Source organism: Halictus rubicundus, chromosome 3, assembly GCF_050948215.1.
Source record: "Halictus rubicundus isolate RS-2024b chromosome 3, iyHalRubi1_principal, whole genome shotgun sequence".
Taxonomy (NCBI): domain Eukaryota; kingdom Metazoa; phylum Arthropoda; class Insecta; order Hymenoptera; family Halictidae; genus Halictus; species Halictus rubicundus.
In genome coordinates this window covers 7423929-7439434 of record NC_135151.1, presented here as the reverse complement: position 1 = coordinate 7439434, position 15506 = coordinate 7423929, and the positions used below count along the sequence as shown (strand labels likewise).

Here is a 15506-nt window from a genome sequence, read left to right as displayed (position 1 = left end):
CCAAGCTTCCGCCGCGGCCCGGTCACGTGACACGTTTCGTATCCGTCGTGCGTACTCCGGTACTGTCAGAGAGAGAGGGTAACTTTTTCCCCTCAATTCATGCTCCCTCCCCTCATCTGGCGACACTGCGTATATCCGATGAATTTAATCTTACTGGTACATTATTTAAAACCTGTTAAAATTATTAAGAGAAGAAATCCTTTGTTTTTTACGTAACTTCCTTTTCGCACAATTGATGCAGACAATTTTTATTTTGCATAAAGATGTTTGCATAAAGGTGTTGGGATGTTCGGATTGATCGAAAACAGGAAATCGAGTGTCGAAACTTCAAAGATTGAACGACGTTGGTATACAAAACAAGTTACCATTGGATCGAATGGAACTGATTGATTCGATCCGAATCGGAATTGAATCTACCGTTCGAACAGGCCAGCCTTCCTTTAACTTGTTCGGACGCAATCAGAGTTGAAGTTCGAACAGATCGACTAACTGAGACCAAACCTAAAAAGTATTAGAAGACACAATTTGCTTACAGACAGTTCGACACCGGCATGGAGCCTTCTATGGTCCATTACGGCTGGCACGGGCCCATGGGCACCATGAACGGCAACATGGAAGAGGACAGGAGCGGCAGCTACGGCGGCTACGACATGCTCCAGAGGAACCATATGGTGACCATCAGCCAATCGGTGATGGAGCCAGTGTACGAGCCTGGTTCTTTGCCAAAGATGCAGCAGAGTACCGAGAACCTTGGCAAGAACAACGAGCTGCAGAGCATGGAGATGAAGCCGTTCAGGAGCTACAGCTTGCAAGACGACATCGACTCGTCTTACCTGTTCAGAGAGTCCCAGGGCTGGCAGAAAGTATCTCAGTACATACGCAGCTTGCCGGATCTTCCGGTTTACGACACGATGAACGAGCTCGATCAGGATCACGTTCTCTTCGACGACACGATCCCAGAATCGATCAATATGATGAACTTCACCAGCGACGCGACACCCAGCCCGGTACCGCCGCCTGCTCCGCCGGATCCGCTGCAAGATGTGCCAAAGAAGAACGGGAAAATCACCGGCGAGAGGATATTCAACGCACTCAGAATGTTCACCATAGGCAATTCTATCGACAAGTCGAAGTTTTACAAGTACGTTCCGTTCGATCCTGTAAAACCTTCAGCGTTAGTTACAGGGTGTTCGACTACAGGTGGGAGAAAATTTAAGAGGTGGGGGGAGGGGTTTCTTCATGATAATATAAGACGAAAATGAAGAATAAAAAATTTGCGATTTCGGCTTCGTCTTTTACCTATTAACAATTAAAAATCCGCCTAAAATGTAGCAACCCGACCAACAGAGGTGTCCGTTGTGTACGTCATAGAGACAAATACACGCTTACCTTGGTTCTCATTTGGGATGATGAAAAGGGATTTGATGAAAATGCTTTAAGGCTTCACAAATTAATCGTTGGACGATATTGAACTTTTTGTGGAGTGGAAGGGATCAATGTCTTTTCACTGTACGATCAGGCTCACATAAGTAATTTACTCGTGATCACTATAAAATGGTTTGCATATGTCCATTGTGTCGATAAATATTGAATGAAATCCTTGCAAATGCAAGTATTCACAACAATGCACATATTTGTTTACGTGACTACCACACGCCTTTATGACGTACTCAACGTACACCTCCGTTGATATGGTTGCCGCATTTCAGGCGGATTTTTAATTGTTAATATCTGAAAAATGAAGCCGAGATCGAAATCTTTTTATTCTTCATTCTCATTTCATATTGTCACCGAGAACCACCCCTTAAATTTTCACCCACCCGTAGTCGAACATCCTATATATCACAGTAATCACAGTATTGGCGAGACGATGCTAATCCGATGATCACACTTTTATTTCCAATGATTCTTTTGTGAAACGTTTACCGACCTATTCGGGACATTTTTCTGATTAAAGTGATACCGAGCATGACGCAGTTTGGGTCACATTTACTTGTCTAATACACCGTATTGTGGAACCTCGATTATCCGAACTGATCAGGGGAACATGAGTATTCGGATAATAGAACAGTTATTCAGTTACGGTGTAACTGAAATCTATAAAATATTGGGATTGTATTGTTTTTAATCGGAGAATGGAGAATTCCGATGTCATCGGTTCGGATGGTAGAGGCTGTACCGAATCGTGAATTGAACGAGCAAATGTAGTCTGAATTGTGTCGTGTTTGGGCTCATTTTAACCAGAAAAATGTCACGAACATATTCATCGAGGCTTCATTAAAAAATAGTTAACATTAAACGTATAGCGTTTTATTATTAACATTTATTCTCACTTTGATCGTAGTTGGATCCATTCATCCATGGATATGCAAGACATTTACGCAGAGAATGATTCCGACGTGTTGGGCGTCGATGATTCTAAACGCAGCTCGGATCTCTATAGTCCCGAGCTGAATATGGAAGCTCAAAGAACGGCGCAAGAGGTAGAGTTACCTGTACAAAATCCATCGATTCCCTATTATGCAAGCATATTAATTATTGAACGGTGTTGCTTCGACAGGTATTCAATAGTTTACAAAACCCTCCGCCGTCGCCTTTGTTATTCAAAGATCACAATCACGAGATCTACGCTTACAAGACTGACCCAAGCTTTACGAGGACTTCAGAGGTATGTCTGTTAATCCCCCCCCCCCCTCACCCGCCCCCAAATATATTTCTCAACATTTCATTAGTTCACTTTTTTACACAATTTGTGATCAGCTTCTTTTTCGAGTCTCTCCCTCTGTTAAAGATAATTGACGATCGAAACGAAGTTATTTTCAATTATCAGACGACGTGCATTAAATTAAGGTGAATTCGAACTGTGCTCAACGAGAATTGTTTCCAGGATATTCTGAACAGTATCGAACAAAGAAAAAAAGAAAAGAGAAAAAGCGAGAGAGAGAGCGCGTTCAGGTAAGCATCCCCTAATTGCCGACTCCGTCTATCCGCTGGGTTCTTGAAAGAAAACGATTAACGCGATGATCGATTCGTTTGTTTTGCAAAATGCGAAACAGCCAGGAGTTTGGTGGGAGCGTGCTCGACGACATGCCCATGACACAGCGACCATCTCAGGTACAAACCATCTCCTCATTCCATATACTCGTATTCCTGACATTTATTATGCCTAGCACACACTGGGAACAATTCACTACGGAATCATTCGTTAAATCATTCTCGACGAGACTTGCCGAACAAACGAATATTTCAATGTCTCACAACTGTTACCGGTTAAGTCGATCAGGTGGTCATATTTTTACTAATCTAATTTCTTCTTATGCAAACGATGAACACTTCTGGTCAGTGCTTTCAGCCACATTTAGTCACACAATGTGATAACTTGCTTCGACAGTTTCCAAGTGCTTACTAGGCATCAGGAATTATAGTCGTGTTCGCTTAATGGGCGCAGGTTTGTTAAGCAGGCAGCACTATACTATTCACTCTTACACGCTCCTCAGGATTTTTGCTGTACACTCTCGATCAACGGTGTCAATTCAGATACTGATTAAAATTTCTTGAGCGTACTATTTACAACAGATAGTGTACTGTACATGCATCTTACGTTGCAGTAAGTGCACAGTGAATGTTCAACGAATTGTTCAAAACTACTGAACATTTACTGCCACAGAAGATACATGTAGAACAGTCTTTTTGAACAATTTTTTGATATCGTGTTGTACAGGAGTCTGTTTCGATATTTTGTATTATATTGCGTGTAAATATACAGTTTGGAGTCCAAGGGTTAAACAAATGTACCTCGCAATACAAACATAAATGATGCATTTTACATTACCTATGAGAAGAAGACGAATTGATTGTTGGCCTGAGGAGCGCGCGAGGGTTGGAGAAGCAACCGGAGACGCTCGTGTCGCGAGGAATAATTATCGAACAAATTTAATTTATGGGAGGAGGCGTTCATGACGAATTATACAATGAACGATTACAATGGAATCAGCCCCTGCAATCGTCGCGGACCTCAGGGGCCAGAACCGGAGCCACCGCCGGATGAGTCGACCCTGAAAAGAGCATTGAGCTGCGAGAGCATGTGCTCGGACACCAGTGTTCTTATCACCGATCTCGAAGAACTGCCTGTCGTCGGGCAAGTCTGCATAGGCGTCGAGTACGATATCGACCGTGGGGCTGACAACAGAGTAAATTTTTCTGTGTCGATCCTCGAAGCAAGGGATCTTGTTACGCCCGACGGCGAACCCGCGCAAAACACGTATGCCAAGTAAGGTTCTACCCTTATTAATCCAACAATTCGATTGTTTTGCGACAGCGAGTAATTTTTATCGAAATGACCAATCGTGTGAAAAATGTGAAACAAATCTTTGGGCACAACGCTTTTCCCTTCGTTTTAGTTCTTATACTTCGCGGGTTCAATGCACCAGTCCATTTCGCTGGAAGTAATTCATTAAGCAAACGGTTATTAAGCGCCGAATATCTACCGCAAAAATGTCTACGAAGTCAAAGTAATTTAACCTCTTAAGCACGGCGCGGATGGCACAAAAGCCACTATAATGGTTTGTACTGTTCAAACTGATACTTTCCACGGAAACCACTATAGTGGCGTACAGTACTTCGGAGGTTAAATAATAAGACCGAAACTGAACAGGTGAAATGTACCATGGCGAATGCCAGCTCAAATCTTTCTGCGTTCCAAAGATCTTGAAGAATTTTTTCGAATTTAATTTATTGGAATGTACCACGATGAGAATGAATTTCTGAACCTGATCGAAAATTACAGTGTCGCTCGTATGTAAACGAAACGGAATTCGAATTTTATTAGATGAGAAATAAAGCTTTGATTTGATTAAAAAATGTTCAAGCCTCTTTGAAATCAAATCTGAGGTTTGTTTATAAGAATGTTTTTAATTGAGACGTCGAAGAATTTTTCGAAGGAATTGTCAAGACCGGTTCCGTAACGGGGAAAATAATTGAAGGGTTCGTGAGACAGTTTGAAGCCCGTCACTAGTTGAGCCAGACTATACATAGTTCGAGCATAATTAACGAGAACGCTTCACTTTGCAGAGTATCCCTGTTATCAGGCACAATCTACACGGACCACAACCTAAGAACAAAGCTATACAAAGGGAGTTCATCGCCTAGTTACCAACAAAATTTTTTGATCGTCCTCCACGGCCCTCCCACTGGCAGTCTGCTTATTGAAGTAAGTATTCGTCAGACTATTATAGTACAATGCAGGCTCCCTCTTTACAATGTTAAAGATCTCTATCTTAGCCGAGGCACAATGTGATTATGAAAAATATCGAGACGTTATTGAGTAACTGTCTGAGATAAATGACGAATTGTCTAAAACACAGTCGGTAAAGTTGACAAGTAAAAACACATAGTAAAATAAACGACGAATTGACGAAAGTATTGTACAGCCAGCGAAGTTGACATCATTGGGATAATTGAATGTTTAAGGTGTACTCCAGTATAGATGGCAACGACACCCTCATAGGTGTAGCCACCTTTCAATTGGAGCCGCTACACAAGGTGCCAGCGACCACCTGGCTAAATCTCATAGGGTCACCCCTGCCGACACCGCGGTTAGGTGAACTAATGTTCTCTTTGACCTACTTGCCGACTGCTAAACGGCTCACCCTAGTTGTCGTCAAGGCGAAGAATTTACGCGGCAGCAGTGTGCCAGGGGGTTTCTTCGTTAAGGTATGTCCGCAGAATACTCTGTAATTCAGTAGATTGGGCCTGCATTACACCAGACTAGCACATTCTACGAGCTCCCGAAGAATTAATACAACCTTACGAAAAAGGAGTTTAGAAGAACCCCCTGAACCTCCTCGAATCAATCAATCTCAAGTTTTGTATATTCAACTTTTGCGTGTTCAATTTACTTAATTAAAATCTCTTTTTGTGTTGTGTTCTAAAGGTTTACCTGCTGCTGCAGGGGAAGAAGATCCATAAAAAAAGGACGTCCATAAAGAAGGGGGACAACAGTCCCATTTTCAACGAGGCGATTATTTTTCACGTGCCCATTCACATTCTCGCGGTACGGTTTACATCGATTATTTAATGTGGTCACTGTGAACAAAGAAATATCAACTCTTCTGTAGTGCAAAGAAGATTGGAAACATGCTACACGAATTTTTTCAAGCTTATTGTTACTACACCTAATCTCTCTCTCTCTATAAATTCTAGCGAAAACGTCTAGAATCGTAATCATTCATATACTTAATGGGGACAATAAAGACAATGTCGTTAATAATAGAGGCGTATGCAATGATAAAATACGTGATGTATGAAGACAATATTAATACAAAAGGGAATATGTTTGCTTTCTTACAAGTAACAAGGTGCGGACGTTTTATACCGATTTAAGAAAGGGTGGAATCATCCGTAAATGTTAGAGGAATTCTTTTGGCATTCTCTATTAAAAAATATATTGTAAATAGACGGCAGACTTTGTGCATTTAGGAAATACCTCGAGATGTGAAACATAAAACAGTAGAAACATTTGAAAAATTTAAAAACATCAATGTATTAATCCCGACTTATTCAAATTATTAGAAGAGGCAAGATCTTGAAATCAGTGCAGGTAGTTTCTATCCAGCTGAAAAATCTGCAGTCTAATTATGAAGGTTCTAATACTTTTAAAGTAAACAAAAAGTATGCGGAATAAAATCAAGAAATTATTTTAGAAGCAAAAAGACAACATGACCATTTTACCAACATTTTTCTTGAAACATCCAACTGCGCCGTCATGTTCCACTACTAATATACAGTTAACACAATTTTTCATTTTTAACATTCATCTAAATCAGGCCTGGGCAACTTCCCTCGTCGCTTCTCGACCCCACTACCAGTGTACAGGTTCCCCCACCACTGGCCACTTCATATTATGCTACCGTGCTTTTATGTCTCCTAGATACAACCTAGTGTATAGGTTTCTAGCCCCCCGCCCCCATAGAAGCTTGGTGGGAGGTCTCAGGAGTGGGAAGAGGACTCCCATGTGGCCCGCGAACCACCAGTTGCCCAGGACTGATCTAAATAATTTTCTACTAGGGCGTGTACACATTCAAAAACACAAAATTGCGCACATTTTCATCATTCTGTTTCAGAAGCGTTGATCGTTCCATCAATCGTGGACAGAAGCGAATACACGTACTTATTCCTTTTGCTTCCAGAACATCCAGCTGAGACTGACCGTGGCACAAGTAAACGGAGACCAGAGCATAAGCTCGAAGCCGTACTCGGTAGGTCATATTATAATTGGCCCCACGTCAACCGGAAGAGCACTGGAGCATTGGTCCCTGATGCTGACGGACATCAGACATCCGGTTGCCAAATGGCATTATCTAAGAAAGTGAATTCTGTCGATCGAAAACCGACGAGAAACGTAGAGATGATTAATATATGTCCATCACGGTCGCGACGTATACATGGAGAACGGTAATGTTGTCCGACTTTCCGCATAGAAATTACTCTAGTTTTTTCCCATGGCGTAGCCAAAGTGCCGTAGAAAAGCTTTAGTCGTTGCGTTCGCTATCGTAAGATTGACAAAGAGCGTTTGTCCATTTCGTTGAGACGCATCACATGGCGAATTAAAATCCATGGTGAATTTACAGGGTGCTGAACACGTTAAGGCCTCAAAACTCAAAACCTCACGACATTTTTCCATTAGTGTTGTAACTAACCATGTAAGCGACTTACCCGGGTCTCCGGCGCTACACCGTTCTCCTTTATACTCTAACAAGCAGCAGGGGCGTGCAATCGCTGTATTTTAATTGATCATGTCTGTCAGATTCCGCAGGAGTCATGACGTTTGCGAAATTAATTGAGGAAGCTTGGGAACCAGCTAGATGCTGCTAGACGAATTTTGCGAGAATCGTGGCTGGAGAATGAGGAGTGTGAAAAGTGAGATAGAACGGAGGTAGATAGAGTTGATCGGGTATGCGATAGCTTGGAGAAGATATCTAAGGTTTCTTATCATATTTGTAAGACGTCATCAGACCGAAACACTTAATTTTTTATCGGAATTGCGGGTTATAAAATTGCTGCTGAACGAACGAAAGATCGATGGTAGCTCTTGTAAATGACAATTGGTGTTCGAGTAAGATGCCAAAATTACAAATTTAATTATCTATGTGTGTAGATTAGGTTGGACAGATGAGGTATTAGGGTTAAACGAATTTGCACCCTAATGAACGAAACAATCCCCAGAAAGAGACCTTCTCCGTCATTTGTTGGGAAAACCGATGCCTTTTAGTCGAAACTTAGAAGATTAAAAATTCTAGAATATTATTAGATAGTATTATTGAAATAAAGTTGATCTGAGTGCACAGGGTATATGAAAATTAAAGAAAAATGCAGAGTCGAATTGAAGATCTTCGAAGTCAGATAAAAAACTACTATCTTCATTTTATCTCACTGCAGTAGATTATCAGTTTGCATATTCGAGAAATTCTAATTGACACGCATGGAACGCGAAATAATTCTTGTTTCCCAAAATTAAAATTTTGCACGCCCCTGCGAGTAATCCTACACAGTACAACCGATACGTTGGAGCCAGAAAAACCAAACAAAAAAAGAAAGAAAAAGATAACAACATACACACACACACACACACATACACAAAATGATAATTGAACAATTTAAGATCCATCATCATTTCCGAATAAATGGTATTATCAATGTCAAAGCTCGTATCCTATCGTACGTGTAACTAAATGGAAATGCATGATATGTCGTGTCGCTTAAATGTAAGATTCCAAAACGATAAAAAAAAAACCAAAAAATAGAACGACGACTCTGTGATCATGGACCCGCTCGGAACGTGTCTGCGTCGATGGAATTAGGGTAATTAGGGCAAGGGACGAACGAAAACGGATTTAAACTTGGGAGGACAATCGACGGGAGATACACGAGCCACTGTGCTGTCGATCGTTTTCAGACTGATATAACGATATCAAAAAGATAAAGAAAATGAAAAACAACAAAAAAAAAAGATAATCATCGTCAGGCACAAATCGCTATAGGCTCTAAACGGATCTACATCGTCGCTCGCCATTGCGCGTCCCTCCAACGTTCAAAAGAAACTTCACAGCGACTACAAGGTTCCCTGTAAGAGGCTCAAATATTTATATTAATATTTTATATACGGCCGATGAACGCCAGGGCCAATGAAGACGACATTCTGATCGCTATTCGTTCCGCATTTTTCAAAAAACTCCGTATTTTTCACGCACCAATCGACAATATCAGCCAAAATTTACTTTGCTCGCATTTTATTCGATAAAATTACACAAGTGGATTACCTCTCGCGACTTCAGGACAATTACCAATTGTTTCCTTCTTGTTTAAAAAATTACAACAGCTAAAAACGCTAATGTTTCAACACTTATTTGTCTATTTCACGTTGCGTTCTTCTAATTCTTATTTATTACTAGACTGCGGATCTGTATGCACAAATGTTGATTGTAAGGAATAGAAGTAAACTGAAGCTAAATGTTTTCTTTTAAACATTTTGCAATTAGAAAATAATGCGACAATGTTCTCTACGCTGAACCTACCGAGCACAAAAAACGACTGGCATGCGGTGCTTTATAAGAATGACAATTGCTATTATTATTTTTATGATTATTATATATCGAGTCTTTATCATTTCAACAATTCCAAAATAAATAATCTGGGACCGGTCAATTTGGGCTGGTTTAGTGTTAGACTCTTCTAATGTCTTCGTGGTTTTGTATTTCGTCAACTAATTTTTGTTACAAATGCATATAATCCGCAGTCTAGTTTAGTGAACATTGTATTCTTTCATTTCGACATATCAACACGTCGCTCTTCGTTCCTCGAGCCGCTGATTGAAAAGAAAAGGATTTGAAAAAATAAAACCAAAAAGAGAGAGAGAGAGAGAGAGAGAAAGAGAGAGAGAAGCGTTTCGAGGATTCGCGCGAATGAGAGCGATCACGCGCGAGTCCCGCGTGGTAATTATGAATGATAGAAGCTCTAATTCAGGGTTTTATCGAAATGTAAACATTGTTGTTCTCAAATGGACTGTTAATGTTTGTACAGAGTTTATTAACAACGTGCTCCCACACGGAGAACACTCTCTTCGGGTCGTGGACGATCGACCTCGATCCCCGTTAGTGTTCTCTATCCTGAAGAAAGAAAACGGTTCGTAAGATCGTTTATTCCCTCTCGCCAGCGGTATACTAACTTCGACTTATTCTTCTTCTTCTACCTTCTTCCTCCCTCATCGACATAACACGATCTGCCTTCGTGATTCCCACGTATTCGCGTGTCGCCGAGATCGTCGGCGAGTTTCACTCTTCATTCATTCCCATAAAACGAAACTGTGACCGGCGCTCGGCCGAACTATACAATCTTCTAACGATGCAGGGTCGATTGCGGAACTGCTGCCGGTTGTTTGTAATGAGAGGTAGTGTTTTATGAAATTCTCGCGTCGACTTGATCCTAGCATTCGCTCGGCTGTGGTCCCGTTGGATATATCTGCTCGCATGATCGCTGCCAGGTGACATTGATCGACGATGTTACTGTTGCTTGAATGAGTTTACTTTCCGGCTCGGAAAATTGGAAAATTGACCCCTTGAATTTGAGGATGTTTGAACTCCAAAATGGAGACATTGGACACATTCATTCTGCACGATTTTTGTCACTTTGCGTGTACGAAATTGGTAGTGTATTCACTATACTCGAAATTTTAGTACTGTTACCTAAACGAAGCTACTCCTTCGCTCGCGAAAGAAGAAAATTCATTTCAGAACCAAGACATACCTTGCGACCTAATGTCTGTTTTTTCGGAAAAGATGCCTAAAATCGTAATAGCAATAGGAATTAGGAATATTGAAGCAATAGGAATAGGATGGACAGCTATTATGGCTTCAGATATCTTCTTTCGAAAAATAGATCATACAATGTTCCCATTCTGTATGTTTTGTATCATTTTGTCTACGTGAAGTTGAGCCTACTTATTCGTGCAACCCTTAAATAGTTATGTAAATGATCCTAGATCACCGTTCACTCATTTTGTAGAAAAGAATTTGATTGTGCTGGCTTAAGACTCCTCTTCAGTAATCAATATTCTTTGAGTAATTATATATTTAAATATTTGTAAGTAGTGCATAATTTTCTAACTTATTTGAAACGATTATTGAGTGATCCTTCAACAAGAAGTAATTCTTTCTTGAGAAGATGTATTGAAATTTAGAATGAAACGATTCAATGAAAAATGGCGGATTTCGAGTGAATCGCGGCCAACGGGATCGTCTGCGCGAATCGAATGAATTAGATAGCCCTTCGGACCTCATAGCCTATTCTATACCTATAAATTTTGTACCTCTTCGTACACGATTATACTTAACTTAAAAATCGATCCTTCGTATACACACGTATACACAGGCATACCACAGACTCTCGCACGTACATGCATACGCGGACAGACAGACACACATTACCCACACCTATACCATGTATATACATATACATCTATACATTACGATGATATATTATAGATACCATTACGAGAGAATTTTACACTCTATACTATACATTTTTTGTCATAAACGCAGACTACTTGAAATCCATACTTATGAACTTATTCAGGTTTTTTCTATCGCCAACTTACTATGGGACTAATATCGCTGAATTCTCACTAACTCCGTAAATATATTTGTAAATGATTCATCGTGGACGATATGTATCTGCACATCGTTGCGCGCAAAGTGATCCGCGGGGATCGTTCTGATTAATCGTGATCTATACGGGCCATCGAAGCCGTGCATGATTTAAAAAAAAATGGCGGCCTCGATGGTGATCTAATCAGAGATAAAAAATTTTGTAAAAATCGATGTTTCAGAGGAAAAATTGGACAAATCATTTTATCCTTACCCGATCGAGAGAAAGATCATCGTTGTCTCGAACGAAGCTGTATCACTTTCACTTTGGAATACGATTATGCAAGAACTGTTGCGTTTACCACAAAAATTCTTGTACTTAACTACCGTACGTATAAGCCCGATAATTTTAATTAATAATTAAGGGGGTGTTCTGGTCGAGAAGCTTTTCTAACTTTTACGAAATATTGTAAAAAGATTTCTTCTAATTTGCTGACTATTCCGATGACCAAATAGGTTAACAAATCGAAACTAATGTGCCACTGTTTTCTTTTTCGAACAATAAGATAACCTACTCATTTTTGTCCACATCATAGTCACATTCATGCTAATAAAAATCCTGCTTCATTTTTTTTTTTTTTTTGTTTCAAATTATGAAATTGATTACAATCGTGGCATTCTGTGAAACGCTTCTTTTTCTAAACAGATTTGGTTTTTAAACAAATTGCATCTCGTACAATAAGTATTTTGGCTCAAAAAAGAAAAATATATATTGTATGCCCCAGACGATATTAAACAAGTATACAAGAAATCAATGCAGAACAGTCTTTTGATTTCTTGAAAAAATTCCCAAATGGCCTAAAGACGACGCTCTAAACCAGAATGCCCCCAAAGCGAGATTAGAAACTTTGGATTACTGTTAAGAACTTCGAACTATTCCCAGCGAGACTCGCGACGACGGGAATGGCCTTGAATGGACAAGTACTATCGATCCGACTGTATCTATAATATCTGTTACATGCCGGTGATAATGCGATATACTGCATTTAGTGACCTATAATTTTAGGCGAGTCGCCAACTGCACCTGGAACCCATAGATTGTCACCCGCAAATTTCGGATACAGATCCCGTGCTAACACAACTCATCGATCGAAATTTAATGGATGACAATTACTGTAATGTAATAGCGTGACTATTTTTCCACAGCGTGTCCCCAAAAATACGGATACAAAACTCGAATCAGAAAAGATTAAATAAACACATGCTCTTGAACACTTGTCTTCTAAAATTATTGCGGAAAATTGTGCGCATCTTTCACCCATTATGTGTCTATAATTTTGAGCGTTTATGTTTAACGAGGCAATCAATTTCTGAAAATGAAAATTTATTTGCTGCGACCCCCATATGGTGCTTAAAACATTTTAGGACAATAATTTGCCCATTTTAGCTTTACACATTCAATTAACAAATTATGTTTCAGTTATGTTACATTTTAAAGGAATATTGTATTTTCAGTTTCGCTGTGTTTAAACAAAGAAAATTTGTGAACTTTCATTCCGAGGAACACAGAAGTGTAAATAAAATTTAAGAATTAATAAAAATACATCTTACAGCAAAAACAGTACAAAATCAAAACTATAAAGATCATCACAGTGAATAAAAAGAATCATCACAATAATTAAAACGAGAAAATGGGTGAATTTACATCCTACAGATCGTATGGGGGTGCAATACGTCTGGTTTGGTGAATTTTTTAAACATTTTCGAGATTCCTGGGTGAAAATCGTGACCAACAATTGCCTACAACATTTCTCCGCTGAAAATTGCATATTTCGTCGTACCTCATTTGGGGGGGGGGGGCTACCCTGTAAATAACCTTTGACCGAAGCCGCGTGCCTAATTGAGGCATCGATAGCTATCCAGGGGCAAAATGGCCGCCGTGAGCCACGACTAATTAAGTTGTCCCCGCGGTGCACTCTGCGCTGTTGAAATCGTACGTAGTACGTAATGTATAATCTGTATACATGTAAGTCGAACGATCATTTAACACTGTTGTAAATCAGCACAAAATTAATCTTTTATTCTTAATACCTATGAGGTGCTTGCACGCACACCCACACCCGCGCCTTGCCCTATTAATTAATTAAACAGTTAACACGGTCAAAGAGCGTGGTTGTGCGTGTCGCGTGCGCACATGTTACGATACGTACTAAGTTTACTGTTAAACAGGAAAAAAATATTGCATACGGCGCAGAACGAAGACAGGGAGAGAAAAATATTGATGGCGTTCAATAGCTTGCTTCTCGTTTACCAAAATTTAGTTTTGTCAGAGGCTAGCTATAGACGAAATTAAGAAACAGAGAGCGAGAGTGAAAGAGAGAGAGAGCGTATGCGTATACGAGATTGAGATTGAGAGAGATTGAGAGAGAGAGAGAGAGAGAGAGAGAGAGAGAGAGAGAGAGAGAGAGAAGGAGAGGCAGGAGAGAAAGAGAGAACAAATGTGTGTGTAATAAGAGAACGAGTGTGTAGACGAATGAGAGGAGAAGAAAACGGATTATTAGAGTGAACGAGAGAAAATGGAATGATGACTATGACAGATTGTGAGGAATTGCATGAAAGATTGTAGGAAGTGGGTTAAAGAAAAAGAGGGAGCAGGAGAACAGAGTGATGATGACAATAATAATGCTAAGCGATTCGCACCAGAATGAACATCATTGGTGACCACTGTTACGGAGATTGTCATACACAAATATGATTGTTGGTTTGATAGAAATGTCATTTTTCTATGCGTTTCGTGTATACATATTATATGCATTGTGCAGGACCCGCTGCAGCGATAAACTCGAGCCACAAAATCGATACAGGAAGTTCATAGAAATGTGCGCCCTATTTGGCCTTGTTCCCAAATTATAACTATACTTGTGTCACAGTGATTGTTGACTGCGCGTGATGACGCACACGTCGATTCTTATGGATTAATTTATGGGACTCGCAGGTGAACATCGATTCGTTTCAGGTTTACCATGGACTGCGAATAAAATAGACATTAACTGCACAGGTGCTTATTTTGTATACGTTTTATAAAGAACGTCAGCTGAATGTAATTGGAGTATGAAAATGGCCACAGACTGGAAACAGGGTCAAGTAAGGGGACCCACGTCTGCTCGAACTTTCTTCGTCGCTTTTGTGTTCACGTATTATGAAACAGACTTTATTTAATTTCCAAAAACTACTCATACATTGCCAGTTTAGAGTTAGATGCGTATGTGGAAGATAAATTAAAAACACGATCGATGCGTAAAGAGATTCTGGACAGTTCGTATTTTTATTCTTCACTGTCGGGTTCTGTCAAAAAATAACACATTTTATTTCATATATAGTATCTTTTAAACGACATATTTATGTAATTATACGGTTCTCTCGTCATTGATTTATTAATGAAAAGTGACAATTTACTTCGAAATTCTTTTCTTCATATCGTTCAAAAAAGAATAAAATGAAAAAGCTATTACAATTCATCAATTTTTTAATGTTTGGTTGATGTTTTTTATCAATCAATTTTTATTTTTTATTCATATTCTAAACACTGTTCATTTTCAAAATAGTAAACATTAATTTCATAAAAGATATAATTATTGCAACATGTAAACTAATACTATTAACACTTTACCTACCAGAAGCTCATTAATAATACCTTCCATATTCTATTTTACATCTAAAACAAACTTGAAAATCTTCCTTTGAATATTATTGGTAAAAAGAATGATTAGATTACATATCTGAGGATGACTTATCGATTTACGAGTAAGATTGCTATTAAAAAATTGGTTAAGAAATCTACAACTGCTAATCGTAGATTTTGAGAGG

At 39.5% G+C, this 15506-nt stretch overlaps 1 protein-coding gene across 1 annotated transcript in view; it reads left to right on the top strand.

Annotated features, from left to right (window-relative positions):
- The window catches only part of LOC143352547 (uncharacterized), a 124016-nt gene extending 115004 nt beyond the window's left edge, over positions 1-9012 (top strand). The window contains exons 7-16 of the mRNA XM_076785144.1: positions 536-1219; positions 2345-2483; positions 2561-2668; positions 2888-2955; positions 3057-3114; positions 3948-4270; positions 5071-5209; positions 5470-5712; positions 5933-6052; positions 7188-9012. Coding sequence (XP_076641259.1) covers positions 536-1219; positions 2345-2483; positions 2561-2668; positions 2888-2955; positions 3057-3114; positions 3948-4270; positions 5071-5209; positions 5470-5712; positions 5933-6052; positions 7188-7370 — 2065 coding nt within the window. The 3' untranslated portion in view covers positions 7371-9012. The remainder of the gene's footprint in view (positions 1-535; positions 1220-2344; positions 2484-2560; positions 2669-2887; positions 2956-3056; positions 3115-3947; positions 4271-5070; positions 5210-5469; positions 5713-5932; positions 6053-7187) is intronic.
- Positions 9013-15506: the final 6494 nt, after the last annotated feature.